The 16,511-nt window shown below is 41.8% G+C and overlaps 1 protein-coding gene across 1 annotated transcript in view; it reads right to left on the reverse strand.

The window, feature by feature from the left end:
• LOC104957397 (protein FAM172A-like) overlaps nt 1–16,221 on the reverse strand; it is a 49,891-nt gene extending 33,670 nt beyond the window's left edge. The window contains exons 1-3 of the mRNA XM_010785025.1: nt 16,201–16,221; nt 15,538–15,654; nt 8,854–8,938 (exon numbers count right to left, since the gene is read on the reverse strand). Of these exons, the coding sequence (XP_010783327.1) occupies nt 8,854–8,938; nt 15,538–15,654; nt 16,201–16,221 (223 nt within the window). The remainder of the gene's footprint in view (nt 1–8,853; nt 8,939–15,537; nt 15,655–16,200) is intronic.
• Between the last annotated feature and the right edge of the window lie 290 nt (nt 16,222–16,511).

The following is a 16,511-nucleotide window of genomic DNA, read 5'->3' on the forward strand; positions in this document are numbered from 1 at the left end:
AAAAATGTCCTTTCACCCATTTGGATGGATTTAAATAAAAATATATCCAATATAATTAATAACATACTTTATGCTGTAAATACAGATATGTTTACATGGAAGCCACTTCTATAGAAAGAAATATATATACAGCTATGCGGGCTACTGAATACAATGCTTAGTGTTTGCCCCTTAGCAAATAAAAGGAAAAATAGGCATAAATAAAGCAGTCGGAGGTATGGCATGAAAAAAAGGAGATTCAACAAAAAGGAGGGGGGTATTTATTAGCGATACAGTCATAGTGATTGGCTGCGAGGCGAGTAGCAGAAGGACAAATGGACAAATCTGAGGAGCTAATAAGAGTGAATACGGAACGGCCCTCATGGGCAAATCTGGCACTAAGATGATAATGAGATTATAAAACCGCAGTATATTGCAGCAAATTGTATAAGTGTTTCATTGAACCTTGTTGAACTTCCATTTATGCATGCCAGGCTCTTTCCCTTTTCGTCTCTCGCCTTTCTTCTTTTCCTCAGGATGATGGGTAGAGAACAAGAAAGAAGGAGAGGATACAATGCCTCCTGGATAGATTTTACCTAGTGCAGGGGTGAACTGAAGACCACAGACTGAGCTTTCCAGACACGCTTCTAGTTAGCATAATCACAATCGCCTGCATGTGAGATGTGATTATAAAAAACACTTCACATCCTGTCAGCACAGCATCCTTCATATATACAATAGTGACATAAACATATATACTTATAGAATATCGATGCCTCATAATAAAAGCATCTTAAAGCCAACAGCATTAAGGCTTTTTTATGTCCATGCTTTAATATTTTCTAATGGAACTAATTTTTAATAGATAACTTGAATGTGGTGTGTAGAAACAAATGGGTTGAACACATAATAAAAACACACAAAAGATGATGTGACTATTTCCTGCAAAAGCCTTTAGGATTCTTCAGACTAGCAGTTTGTTTTGCTCTACTTCATTTACCTAGATGTAAATTGAGTTAGTAAATGTGATGAACTAAAAATCACACTATTCAGGTTTGTTCTAATTGCTTTGGATTATATATTTATTACTGTCCCAATATATAAATTGAAAGTCTGAAATAGTGTTCAATCTATATATTTAACCACAAATACTGAAAATAATGACACACATAAAAAACATGTATACTATTATTGTAACTGCTGCTACTAATATAAATGTCGTTTTTCAAATCAATAGTGTGATATTGTCACATAACTAAAAGGAGCTGAACAGATAAGCTAATGCTAGAGTCAACAAACATTAACCTTACATCACTGCTGAAGAATTATATAGTGTTTAACTTAGACAAGCTTGTTCAATTATTAGCTAGAAATATTGATCTACTTCATTTCCTCCCATTTGTCAGTTAAGGCAAACAAAAAGGCAACACCCTTGTCTTGGGCCTGTAGCAGAGGCTTGTCTATTGACTATGTCAGCATATCTTTGATTCTGATCCGAGTGAAGATTCATGTCCGACAGAAAGCAAAGCGTAGGAATAGATCAATAAACACGGACAGTGCTCCAGATTTGAATCTGAGAATTGGATCAAAGTGGTCAAGTCTTTGGTTCAAAGCAAACGTCCCTGAGCAACGGCTACCTACATATCGAAACAGATTGGCCTGTCACCATGTAACAATAATGTGAACTGTCAATGCACTTGGATCAGTGTTGCGTCCAAGACTTTAAGGTTTCCTTTTTTTAAAGATGGTGGTCCCTGCAAAAGTTCTTAATGTAGGGTTACATTGCAATGTTCCTCTCTGTGGTTGTTGGAAAACTCCTCTGGCGCCCAGGTGTATATCTCAAGTCTTAGTCCTTACGGCAGCAGCCCACAACGAAATCCAAAAAGAAAACCAGTAAACATATCGAAAATCTTCTAAGATGCAGAGAAAACCCATCATTTATGTTATGGCCTGATTCATTTAATAAATCCAGCTAATCAGAAGTATAAGCACACTTGAGGCCTGTCTTAATTATGTTCTGGTGCCTTTATGACTTCTTAACATGTGGCCCGTGTGTTCATTGATCATTGTACGCCTCCTATGTTGATGTCTTATTGTTTTGTCAAGCACTTTGTGACTTTGTCTGTGAAAAGTGCTTTATAAATAAACTTTACAAAGTAAAATATAAATGGTATTGAAACCCATTTTCTCTTCAAGAAGAAGTTTGCCTCTTAAGCTTCAATTTCATTCTTCATGTATGCTGAACTGTTGTCTCTAAACGTAATTCTAATAAGAACAAAAAATAAGTGTAGTCAACACTCTCACACTCTTGATCATGTGCCAAGGTATACCACTCGAGCCAAGGCAGTTTAGAGTAAAATATATTGCATAGTTCTATTTCACAGGTGCTTCTCTATAACAGGGACAATGTGTATGGCCATTCATGTTCCCAGCATTGGGTGCTCTGGCATACATGTCAAGAAGAAGACAAAACAGATAATTGACAACAACTATTATATATCATGAACCAGATTTTAGCTTAGCTTGGTTTTAAAAAAAAGTTTATGTTTTTGCCTCATGTAGATATACTTCATTCTATATGTGTTGTCCCTCCTTTTATAAAAACACATCTTACAAATCAGCACTTTTACTAATTTCTGACAGATGTCAAGAGTTCTTGGTGTCAGCATTTTCCACATCATTACGATATGGTGTGTCAGAAGTGTGACCCAGACAATAGCCGGTCTCAATCCAGGTCAGAGGTTAGAGTCCGGTTCACCAGAGTTTTCTTGTCTACTTCCTGCAACACTACTGCAAAGTGTGCCGTTCAGGCTAAGAAAACACTAAAACACATTTGTGAAAACACAAACACATACATATTTTCATGTGATCTTCCATCAAGGCAGCGGACTTCCACCCAACCAAGCTGAAAAAACAGTGGTTAGAGGGGGAGAGGTTAATTTGACTGGGCCTAAGTTTCCTCTTCAAGCGTTAAGTCACACACACATCAATCAGTCAGTGTGTTCATGTGTGTGTGTGTGTGTGTGTGTGTGTGTGTGTGTGTGTGTGTGTGTGTGTGTGTGTGTGTGTGTGTGTGTGTGTGTGTGTGTGTAGTGAAGAGGTACAGACACTATAATGTGTGTCACGGTCATCGGTGTGTGGAACAGGGATGTGAGGGTTACAGGCAAGTCAAACCAACAGCAGGACAGAGCACATTCATAGTAAAAGCAGGACAATCAGTGGGTGTGTGGGTGTGTGTGTGTGTGTGTGTGTGTGTGTGTGTGTGTGTGTGTGTGTGTGTGTGTGTGTGTGTGTGTGTGTGTGTGTGTGTGTGTTAGGTAACAGCTTTTGTTCTCAGGCATTCTTTTGTGTGTCTGTGATATCTTAGCACATTAATAACTCTGAGCCTCAAAAGTATGAGCCTTAGGTAAAGAAGAAAGGCAGAGTGACCTTGCATGTCATTGCACCGGAATTATTTCTCATTGCTTTAACAATATTGCATCACTTCTCTAGCCAACTCCCTGCTATCTTCATTCAAGAAACGAAAATCAAGAAATCCTTTCAACAAAATCCTCACTTTTAACTATGGAAAACCTAGTAGAAAAACAAAGAAAGCTGGGCACATAAAACATGACAAACAGTAGCATATTTATGTTCTGAAAGAAAATGAAAGTGAGTGTCTTTCTGAAGTCCATTAGGGTTAATTACAGCCTTGTGTTGGGATGCTTGTAACAGAGCAAGGTTGGTAATTAAAGTACAGGTAAGACATTAACTTACTTTTGTTAGCCATTAATCAGTGTTTACCTTCAGAGAGCTCTCCCTTTGTAATTAATAATCAGCTTGGACAATGAGTAATCACCCAAGAGGAAGTTGTGTGTACAAATATGCATGCTTATGTGTGTGAGTGTGTTATTAGCAAGGGGGCTTTCCCGCCGTTGAAGCATCTTTACTGATCAAACAACCCATCATCCATCTCACCATGAAAAAGTCAATAAACTAAGCAACAAAACAGAGGAGCCCTTACAAGAAAAATGACTGTAAGACTGGGGTTTTCCTGTGTTTTCATCCATCTTGTTCCTGTCACCCTGTTCTCTCCCATCTTACGTTTATCCTTCTCTTGGCATCTAAATGGCGGTGTAGTTTTTGGAACGATTACATCTCTGGAAGGCCTCAGCAACGCCACTTAACCAGCACCCCACAACCTGGACTTCTTTGTCTGTCTTTGTAGTAACTTCTCCACACCTCCACAAACACACATGCACACAGAAAAGGAGCTTTTCCAGGAGGAGATTGGTTCCACTTTATCTGCATATTTAGCCTGTGTTCGGCGTGCTCCTAACTGATAACATTCTGCGAGTGTGCCAGGCCACTGCCAAACGCCAGAGCAATGACCTTCTTAGAGGAACACATTTCTTTTGCTTTGGGGGAAAAGAATAAGAGTGAAAAGAAGAAAGATTAAGACATGAAAAAAAACTGAAAGGGAGGGAAGCTAGCCAGTCAAATGCGAAGGGAATGGATCCAGGTTTAAAACAGGAAATGGAGACTAAAGTGGACACCCCTGCTATGCGTTATTCTCCATCCCTCGCTGGGTCCTCCCAGCACAGTCAGACTGCCATTTATTTATACCAATGTTGCACAGATGATTAGAAATAGCAGACGAGCTCTTCATCCACTTTTCTCTACCTACTTCTGCCAAGAGTCTACCAGCATGGAAAACACAATCATTATTATCAACCCTGATACACACAGGGAGGCAGAACGCAAGAAGTGAAGGGAACAGGGAAATGTATAGAGGCACAAGAGTAAGGAAAGAGAGAAGAACAGACACAGGACAGATAAAGAGCAACGGCAAGACTCGTCCTTCAACCCGTTCTCCCATCATGCTGCCTGACTAGTCCCAGTGTCCGTGTTTAAGCACACATCCAATACTCTTTTAGCCTTAAGATATCTTGCTGTGTATGTGTGTGTCTGATCACATGCCATTCTCCACAGCATCCGAGTCGCCCCAGGCCTGGCTCAGTCTGGCTCCACACAAGAGCGGTGGTTCACACTGTGATGTTTGTGTCTGCATATGTGCATGCGTGTGTGTGTGCATGACAAGAAGAATTCACTGGTTTGTTGTGTGTGGCAAAGACATGTTATGGTAAACCCTGATTACCCCTACCTACACAGTCACACACACATTCTAACCATAGCAACCCAGACAACAGCAGTCAATGTGCAGAGAGGTGACTGTTGGGAGCTGTATGTGAGTTGATTGAAGTATTGGGCCACGATGCCCTGACAGCCTTCCCTCAACCTTCTCTCAACCTCGTCACCTCTGTGGCTCTGCTGTGACTCTCCCCACAATGGCTGCTGCCTGCAAACCTGCCAGGCTGCCAAGGACACAAAGGCGACAGAGACAACCTTTGACATCCGAAGCTGCCACCAAAAGACCAGAGACAAGCGGAGTTGGCAGCTCTGTTAACAGGCCAGAGACCCAGATCTATTCAGCTTGGTTAAAGTAGCCAAAGTCAATAGAGCACAAGTCAATATTGCACACATACAGATGGACGTTGTGTCAAAGAGGGCTTTGATAGAACAATGTCAGACACACCACAGTTACATATATCAGTTTCAAAAAAGTAAACCGCGGTATCTCGGCTCAAAGGTTGCTGTCTTTGACCGACAGCAGTCCTGAGAAGTGATGTGACACATCCATATAAAAAAACTGACATTTGAACATGAAATACAGTATGGGTTTTGTATTAAAGACTAGATGACATTTCAAGAAGCTGATTCACTAGTAGATGTTAAGGCCAGCCACCCACACATTTCCATGTGGAACATGGTGTTTTAGTGGGCCAGACGAGATAGCAGTGTTGGAGATGTATTCACGACCATGTGGAGCATGTGTAAGATGACCTATACATTTACCATGGTGTCACAGAGGGAGTTTGAAGAAAATGAAATCACCAAGCGGGACTGCCAAAGTGATGAAGAAAATGTGAGATGAGACAAGGAGGCAAGTGGTGTTTTGTATGGGTGTACACGTGCATTAATCAATACATTCAAACAGGTAGCCTATATATTATTTCTGTTATGACTCCTTTTTGTGTCTCTGTGTGTGTGTGTGTGTGTGTGTGTGTGTGTGTGTGTGTGTGTGGCGCCGGCCCCAAAGCTTGTGTGAAGGCCTGTGGGAGCCTGCCTGCTCTCCTTGTCAGAACATGGACTCTCTCTCTCTCTCTGGGTGGGGCGATGCAGCATGAAGCATTAGATCATTTACATCATATATTTGCTGCACCACACCTCTTTACTGTATATAGTCAAACCAGCTCCCCCCTTCCTCTTTTCCTACTTGCATTCTTTTTGTTCTGTCTTTCTTCTTTTGCATGTTTTTTTTTAAGGGATACTTGTTTCTTGGTTTTGGCGCTATTTCACGTCTTCTTTTTTACTTTAGCTTGTTTTTGTTACTGTTACTTTTTAGCTTGTTTACTTTAAGTCTGACTTTATATGCATTTTTATTTTGTATTTGTTGGCCTGGTCTCCCAGTCTTTTACCATTTGGTTATCTTGATTTCCTACACTTATCACTTTTTTCACGATCTTCTGCTCCCTGCTGTAAAGGCACGGACACACCAGGCCGATTATCGGCGTTGGTGGGCGTCAGGCCGACGATGAGCGTCGACACGCCCTACTCAGATTGGTGTGTCCCGCACCGTCAGGTTTTTACAGTCGGCCAAAGGCAGTCGGCAAAATAAATCACTCTGATTGGCTGTTCAGCTAGCGAATCAGTGCATGAGAAGGGAAACGGAAGTGAGGGTGCATTCTTCACTATTAAGAAGGCAAATCTGAGATTTAATTTAACTCCAGCTCTCGACACAGGTTCGGGAAAGCCCCATGAGCTTCTCGCTGTAGAGTGAAAATGGAACGCACACGCTACTTATTGTTTGTTTATATCACGCAGTCTGTTCTTCTTCTCTTGGTTATATTGTCTTCCGGTTGTTGCCTCTTTTGAATGACGAATACACACTACCGCCGCCTGCTGGTAAGGAGAGTTATTGCCAGTCACGCATGCGCAGTTCGTACATGCTTCTTGGCCGTCGGCTGAAGTCTTTGCGGTGTGTTCCAGTGCGACATATGGCCAAGACGCAGAGACGCGAGGCGACGCAACAGTCGGGGTCCATCTGTGTCAGTTCTTTGTTGTCAGATTGGTGTGTCCGGGCCTTGAGACAAACATTGTGGTCCGTATGAAGTAAAGATGCTCCTGGAAATGTGTCTTTATAGTGTGTACATGTCAACTAGAAAGTGAATAAAGAAAGTAGCTCCCCTCATCTGAAATATTCTTGGCAGGTACTTGGCATTCAGGCACAGGATGCTGCCATTTTTGTCACCTCAGTTATCTCACTTCAAATATACCACGTAGGTCAAGGGTCACTGTCCTGCAGTAGACTGGGAATTAGGCTGTAGGATTGCACAGTAGAAAAGACAAACATTATCATACACAGTACACAGTCTGCTTCTCTTAGTATATACTCTAAAGGTTTCTGCTTATTCCACAACATCCAGCATCCAAATATAATTGATGAACTCACTCATGTGACACATTGTCTGATCAACATCCCATGCCAGGGTTTTGTGTTAACGGCAGCACTTTGTGATATTATGACTCATTAATGTGATGTAAAAAAGCTCTCTTTTTCCTAGTGTTAAATAGAGCTTCAACCATGGTACGGGGGGGGTGTGTGTGTGTGTGTGTGTGTGTGTGTGTGTGTGTGTGTGTGTGTGTGTGTGTGGGGCGCCGCCAGGGATTTTGTGCCCCATGAAAAGATACCCCATTGGTTACTGGTTTCTTAATGTTCTAAAATAGTTTGGGCCCCTGTCAGTCACGGGCCCTTAGAATCGTCCTAACTTTTCACCCCCTTACGGCGCCCTGGCCGTGCGTATGTCACTCTTAAAACAACACTGCAATCATCATCTCCTATCAACGGTCATGTCGAGGATTACAGCTTTCATCCCTAATCCTACATTAAGGACACATTCTCTTGATGGCCGTGACATCATCAAGGCCAGTCCACCACAGAGAGGACACAGACAGGAAGCCAAACACCACAGGAAAGGATTAATGAATATAAGAGACAGAATAAATAATGAAAAAGAAGACAAAAATAGAAACAATAATAATAAACACGGCACATTTCTGTACTGTGTTTGGGACCAGCCTCTGTTTCCGCCCGCTATTTGTATTTTTCAAGATAATCTGCCAATGCTTCAGTTTTTCTGTTAAGATCCTTTTCAATCAGCGCCTAAGACCTTCAAACTACCCAACACCAAAGAGCTTGTGCGCAGATGCACACAAACCGAATGCTGTCAACTTACACATCACACTGCAAGGACTTCATTCTGATAATCTGCACATGATAATGTGCATTGCTATAAACTTGCTGTAAAATAATGTTTACCTTCACTGGCCAAAGTTGGTATATTGTATCCATTTTACTCTAAGCTTGGACCAGGAAAATACCAATTATAGAGATCAATACATTTTTTAGGCTATATTTAAGGGAATTGTAGTAATGATTTATAAACATCATATACATTTAAACTGATAAAACATTTTTTCAGTATCCACAACTACAGCTACTAACTTTATTACTCAAAATGAAACACTGATTACGTGTTTTAATGTTTGACTGTAGAATAAACACATGGCTTAGCTAACATTGACACAGCGCCTTTTGCCTGCATGTGAAGCTTTTTACATTTTGACCAACAATTAGAGTTCCAGTTCTGTCTAACTGTCTTGATTCATTTATTGGGTTTTGATAATGAAAGTGATCTAGATAATGCTGTATGTAGACATTTAGTAATTATGTTATTACTTTTGTAGTGTGTTTAAACTGAGTTTTTTGTATACCTGCAGAGACCCTGGGGCAGTCTCGCAGCATGGGATCCAGCAGGGTGTCCACAGGCTCTGGGCTCGATACCCAGTTGCAACAGTGCTGTAGGAAGAGGGCAAAAAGAAATGTGAGATTGACAATTGAAACTCTACATGTGGAGAGTTATATACAATAAAAAATGACAACCAGCTTCCTCTGCTATTCCTCGTGCACACAAAAACAAATATATGCCTAGAGATTAAAATATAATAATGAATGGGTTTGATGTAAAAATATTTTTTTATATATCTTCAAATGTATTGTTGTTTTTTTTTACTTTATGGAAATATATTAAGTTTAATTGAAATTGAAAGCAATATTAAAAATAAAAAATAAACATTAATGAAGAAAGTGGGATAACAGGGAGGCAAGGGAGACAAAGAAAAAAGGGGGACAGGTGCAGAGGAAAAGTGGAGAGATGATAATCGCGAATGAGGTGTGTTGGGGGAGAGAAACAGAAAGAGAGACAGGAACAAGCAATTAAAAGCTCTGTGACATGTTGCTCAGACAGCTCGCTGTTTGTTTGCGGTGGAGAGCTGAGGCCTTCTTCCATGGTGCATCAGCGGGTGCCCTGGGGGAGGGTGTCTGCCCAGCTTGCTGACCCATAACCCCCTGCAAACACCCCTAGTCCTCTCAAACTCCCTGTGGTAGACAATTCTACTGTCAGAAAGACCTCTTTATCCAGTTTGTGCTGTCTTCATCTTCCTGTCTTTGTGCCACTCTCTTTTGGTCTTACTAGGTTTTTTGAAACACATAAGCATTAAATCTAATGTACAATTAATGAGATGCATCAATGCCACACTTCAAAACAACTCACTATAACCATGCTTTGAGTTTTGTTCTCAGGGTCGGCATATGACAGAATATCAAAGTGTGTTTTCCCTGCTGACCGTGCAGTGTGGATTGGTATGCTGTGGCTTGTAAGGTTAGCACAAAAACAAGGGAAAAGGGAGACAGGGACAGAGGGAGGCTGAGAAGGAATGCTTGGAGAAGACGTTCCCAGATAAGATAAAAGTTCAATAGAAGAAAGAGAAAATGTAAAGAGATTAGAATGTGCAGCTGGCGTCCTTCTGAATCACTGCTTATCTGCCCTTGTTTACTTTCACCCTGGCCCCCTGACAGCCATTACAGTGTTGCACATGCTTGTGTCTGCTTGTGTGTGTGTGTGTGTGTGTGTGTGTGTGTGTGTGTGTGAGGGTCAGTGATTGCATTACGGGGGGTCTCCCACGAAGATGTGTAGCGTTGTGAACCTTTCAAACTCAAACACACACACACACAAGCACGCACACATGATTACGCATTTTTGCCCTCAACAACCCTGACTCCCAAGGTCCTTAAAAAGGGAGGGACAGGATAGAAAGAACTATGAAACGTCTCCCAACTCAACTCCTCCAAAAAACACATTAACACACACACACACACACACACACACACACACACACACACACACACACACACACACACACACACACACACACACACACACACACACACACTGCATACATGCAAAACATTCAGGGTCACATCACACTTCTTCTCAACTGTCATCCTTCAAGTTCACCCCTCCACACAAATGACCACACAACCACACATGCATTCACAAACACAACCTACTCCCAAATATGTTGATGTATTTCTTTGTAAATACCTAAAGGCACACAGGAACAATAAATATACTTGACACCTTATTGAGCTCCTTTTGACTGTTGCTTTTTGTCTGCTTGAGGTTCTGTAACTGTCTACTTGACATGTACCATATTTTCTTTTGTGCCATGGTGATTTATTTACTTACTTTTCTTTTTAGAAACTCATTTCGAGAGTTGATCATGATGAAACATCTGGCCCATAGAGTCAAATACTTAGCCAAAACAAACAAGTAAACTAAATTCATTTGGGAAAAAAAGGTCTGTTATTAAAATAAAGTTTGACTTGTGAGATACATTCCTATCCAATCAAAAATACAATTAAAATCAACTGAATGCGTCTACTTAATAGTAGACATTTCCTTTTAGTCTTCCTTTATGTTATCTTTCTTCAACCCTATCAAAAAAATTGCTAGTTATATAAGGGTTACACTATAACATAAGTGTAGTTGAAGAGAGTTCGGCAGAGAGATGAAGGGGAATGAAGGGGAGGAGGTTGGGGGGGTAGTATTGGGAGAAGATGACAAGTCATCTTGGTAAACAGAGGAATTTTGTGTATTTTTAGATCCTTTGCTTTGCCCTAGATGTGCTCACTCTGAGCCCGGGCAGAGCGGTGTAGAGCCGCACAGAAGCAGTGGGGCTCCTTGACTGCTACATCAAGTGTCTCATTGTATCTCCTTTAATTCATTCAGTCTGTCTGGAGGAAGATGTCAGCTGGGCTGTGGAGCAGTAGGCTAAAGGCGGCTGGAGAGAGAAGGAGGGGAGTCTTTCAAAGGGCCTTCCTCCCTCCCCCTTCACCTTCACCATTGCCACCAATGGAGGCAGGGAGGCCGGGGTTTGAATAGATTTGTCAAGGCAACAACACACATGTGCACGCAAACTCTTGCATAAATGCGCACACACACACACACAGAGCAGAGAGCCACAGTGCTGAGGGAGACCGCAGGCATAACAGCAGTCACATAAAGGCAAGGCCTGCTGGCTTGGATTAGAGAAGGGCAATGTGACAAAAGGATGGCACATCGCATCGGTTGCCTCTGACGCATAGCATCATCACTTCAAGCAGCTCGGTGGCGATCAATGGCGCCATTGAACCAAAGACAGACAGAGAAACAAACATGTAAACAGATTTGACTATCCCCCCATCTCTGCTGCGCTTTGCGTGTAAGTCTGTGTGTGTTTAGGGAATTGTGCTGGATATGCAAACATACATGTACCCCTGTGAATAATTTTAAGTCAAATTGTTGCAAAGTTCAGTTTATTTCACCTAAATTATCCAAGAACAAAGTACTAAAAGGTTTTATAAAGTGGTCAGTAAGAAGCTAAGGCTAAGTGCTAAAACTAACCATCAAACTAAAAGTATGCTCTGAGGGTGGTAATGACAAGCAGGTGTCAGATGTGCCCCTCTACCAATGAGAGATGATATTTAGCCTTCTTTGTTATGTGTATATATGTGTGTTTATGGGTGGTCGTGTGTGTGTGTATGAGTGTGTCTGTGAGTGTGTGAGAGATCCACTACCTGCCGTCTTCTGCAAGTCAGAGTGGAAGCCACACACACACACACACACACACACACACACACACACACACACACACACACACACACACACACACACACACACACACACAGTAATGGACACAAAACACTGCACTTAGCTGAAGGCAGGGTGATCTAATGGAGCCTTCACAAGGACCAAATAGGTGTCTCATAGGTGTCCATATCCACTACACATGTACGAGTACCAGGAATACACACGCAGCCTTTAAAAAGAGATGTGTACTCCCTATCTTTCATAAACTCCATTATATCAGATACCATGAACTCAGGTTGGCCATTTTTATCAGGCCATTATTATCACTATGTAAAAAGGGGATATAAAACAATTTTTTAAGGAGGGATGTGAAATGTATCTTGTTGATATTTGTACGGAAACTGTTCAATATATCTGAATGCAAATACAAAAAATGGGTTGTGTGCATTTTTGCAATCGTCTACAAGTGGCTCCATTTAATGGTTAAACCATATGTCCATATTCTTTCTGAAAGCACAAAAAACGGAGTCCCAAGATAACAAAAATATTTGCCAAAGTGTACAAAAGTCTTCTAAACCATAACACACATGACAGCCTGCAACCTAACTTCTCAGAAAGTAGTCCCGAGTATCAATTCTTGCTCACTCTCTCTCTGTGTCTGCCTCTCTCCCACCTCCAGTTGCTGTATAATCTCTATGGATTAGGATGGTTTATTCATGACCATAGTGTACTTTGTATGTGTGTGTGTGTGTGTGTGTGTGTGTGTGTGTGTGTGTGTGTGTGTGTGTGTGTGTGTGTGTGTGTGTGTGTACGTGTGCTCTGGGCAGGCCACTAGAGTGTGACAGCAGGCCAGCACAGTGACAGGAGACACCTTGGAGACTGTGACAGGCTGCCAGCTGTACACCATCATTCGCATTTCTCTCTCTCACTTACTTCTCCTCACTATGCTACTCATCTATCTCCACATACATCTCTTCATCTCTTTCCTCCATCTGTATTCACTCCATTCATATCCTACCTGTCTTTTTGTTTTTCTTTTCCACAGCTCTAACCTGTGGTTTCTCTGCGGCAGTCAACGGGAACTAAATAATTGAACGCTTCTCATACTTTATTTCTTTCTGTCTCCCTCAATGCATGGAGTCTTTCTTCTTCTCCTTATATACCCCTGCCTTATTTTCTTTCTCTCACCTTCACTCTGTGTTTTGTCTCCCGGCGGTGACGTCAGTTGCCCCTCGTCTGACCCATTTGGCCTACATCACCTGGCCCAGCAGGAGCGGATCTCCAAATCCCATCTCCTCTCTTTTACTTTCCTCTTCTCGATGCTCTATCCCACCATCCAGTGACCTCGTGAACCCTGGAGGGAGGGAATTATCTCTGTCCGAGGAGAACAGAGCAAGGCACTGCTGGGGTGCCCCGACCTCACATGCCCCCACTCGTACAGGCACCCACATTTATACACCACCCAGGGCATTATGCAGGGTTCACTGCTAGCTCCCCTCTGTGATATGCACCACCTTCTGCCCTTCCTGTGTGTGCTGTGTATTCTTGTGCTCTAGTGAGCAATCCGAGTGTTGTTTACGCTCAAGATCCAGCTGTGTTTGGGTCATTCATATAGATGTATATAAAGATGTAAAAAATGAGAATTATTAGGATTTTTCTGTGCACTAACAACTGCATGCACTTGTAGTCATTCCAAGCTAGACATCAGAAACAGAGCCAATGATAGAAAGCCGGAGATCATTTGCATATTGGGTGGATCACAGAGGGACTATGACCTTTTGGTGGAACCACTGCACATACAAAGCATTGGTTTCTAATGTAAATGACTAGTGACACATTAATGGATTTAACTCAATCCTAAAGCTGGCCCGGAGCATGTTCCATGCCCAAAAGCCAGGGACTCGATGACATTTAATTGACTGCCTTATTTGAGTTATTTTCCCCTTAAACAGCTCTACAGTATTTACCATTGATAGTTGTCTCAGTCTTGTTTTATAATTAGCATGATTAGACTATAATTAGACTATTTTTGACTGAAAATGTTATTCAGTAGTATCTTTTTTTACTATCTATCTTTCTAGATTGAAAGAGGAAAATGAATCACACGTTGTCTTTTTGATAATTAAGTTCAAGTTACAAGTTCATAAGATAAAACACACTTTTGTGTTGTTGTTAAATACAATTTATGTAATGATTTACATAATGAGTTTAATGGTCCCTAAGAGAAATACATAGAGTATGAACATTGTTTTGGAATTAGCAAACAGTAATGAGTGCACTTTTAGAAAAGTGAGCCTTAAAACGTATTGTTTAGCCTGATTATTAAGAATTTAGGGAAAAGAGGACAAACAAAACCAAATCTGAAAGCAGAAGAAATCTATAGAATGTAGTATACAAGTTTTTGTGGTATCAAAATTCCCTTTAATTAGGTGAGCTCCTCTAAGTCAGCCAACAATTGCTGTGGGTTAATGAATACAAGAGAGAGTGAATCATTTCCTGTCCCCTAACTCCGACTGGACAAAGAAGGTTATTGCAGATTTATTGTTCTGGGTAATCATCACAAATAGAAAATCACTTAACGTTCCAATTATGCAGTGTCCCGAACATCCCTTAGATGAATCAAAAATAGGAAATGCCAGACAAGGAGAAGGGGGCCAGTGCAACCTTGAATCCCCAACTATCCTACAGTACATACACATTCACCAACAAGTCACACACAGTCAACGCACAAACCACACAGTCCTTCGAAATGGGAGATGACAGAAATAGCAAAAACAAAAGGCAAGGGATATAAAAGAGGATGTTATACAAATAAAGTGTGTGTGTGTGTGTGTGTGTGTGTGTGTGTGTGTGTGTGTGTGTGTGTGTGTGTGTGTGTGTGTGTGTGTGTGTGTGTGTGTGTATGACATTTGCATCTCTGGCTCTCAAGCAGCTCTGGTCTTGGATGGTCCTCATCTGTATGTGCATACTGAGTGAGCCCAGGTGCTGCATATGGCGCAGAGGTCACACCAGAAAGGGCAAGTGCTAAAATGAAGCTAACACAAATGCACATGTGCACGTGCATTCTATCTCACACGCTTACCCACACATAGCACATATAAACACATGCATGCATGCACATATGCATGCCCGGCCGCATACACACGCACCAGCGAGAGATGACCGTCTTAGTTATTCATTGACATGCACCCAGGGAGAAAAAGTGGGGTCTTGTTTTAAAAAATAAATATATAGCCAGCGAGGGAAAACATGCAAACAATGGGTCTCTATGACTTCTAAAGCTAGCTGTTGGTCAGGGGTACTTGTGAAGGTCAGTGGGTTGGTGCAGGGAGAAATCAGAGAGGAGCAATATCCAAGAGACCTCCGCTCACCGTTGGGTGAATTTACATGATGAGATGGGAGCTCAGGAATAGATCCCTATACAGTTTGCAGTGTCTTTGTTTGCCTTCAGTCTGTGTTTGTGTATTTGCACGTGTGGTCATTTCACCTGCTGCATCCAGTCCTGCGTGCCTTTGCTGGTCTCCTGCAGCCAGATATTGTGAGCCGAGTCAGTCAGAGCCACAGCACACACCTTTTCCTTCAACTCGGTTTCCCTCTGATTCATCTGCCACAAAAACCACATTTAAAATGTGTTAGTCATCTTTGCAGAATGTTTATGACAGTCACTGTTCAGGAGGACATGTTTTGTTTCAGACAACATTTGAACAACAAAGAAACTGTATACTTTAAGAGGTATGATAACCTCTATAATAGTAATATATGCCGCACCTATTGTGTCAGTAGATACTCACCTAATAACATTCCCTGTCGAACATACACTGTCAGCCTACTCCCTGGACTAAGATAGCACTGGCCCAGTGGACAGGGAGTACAGATACAACCTGGTGTATAGCATAATGTTATGAAGTGAAATATGAAAGAGCTGCTCCGCCATAGTGTCCTTGTCACGTTCTGTGCAAATGTCCTTCCCCGTGCACGTTCAGATACCTCTGTCCCCATTCTTAATACCCTTTCCCTTCACATGTCACAGAGAATGTGGCTTCTGCAGGCCCGTCTTCCCTATTCCCCTCTGAATGTCAACGCCAAGGAAAATGTCACGCAAAGGACTTGTTACCGCACTACAATAGACTTCCCCCACCGCTGGTCTCACCCCAAGGAGCACTGTACGCATGCCTTGGGAACGAGCAGTTTCACTCGGCTTTGCTTTAAGATAAAACAGGTAGAAAAGAGGACAGGACTTGCAACAATAGGTTAACAATCGTTTACATTTATTGCAGCTGGGAAATATACTAGTGGACTGGGTACGGGCATAATCTGTGGACTGAGTTTGGTGATTCCCTGGTCATCTACACATGGCACAAAAGCCATACATATCACTTTCAATGCCATTTAAAGGAAGGACAAATGTGTGTTTGTTCTGGACGACTGGACTGCTGTTGGGCTTAACATTGTGCTTATGGT

Source organism: Notothenia coriiceps, unplaced genomic scaffold, assembly GCF_000735185.1.
Source record: "Notothenia coriiceps isolate Sejong01 unplaced genomic scaffold, NC01 NC01_scaffold00026928, whole genome shotgun sequence".
NCBI lineage: Eukaryota > Metazoa > Chordata > Actinopteri > Perciformes > Nototheniidae > Notothenia > Notothenia coriiceps.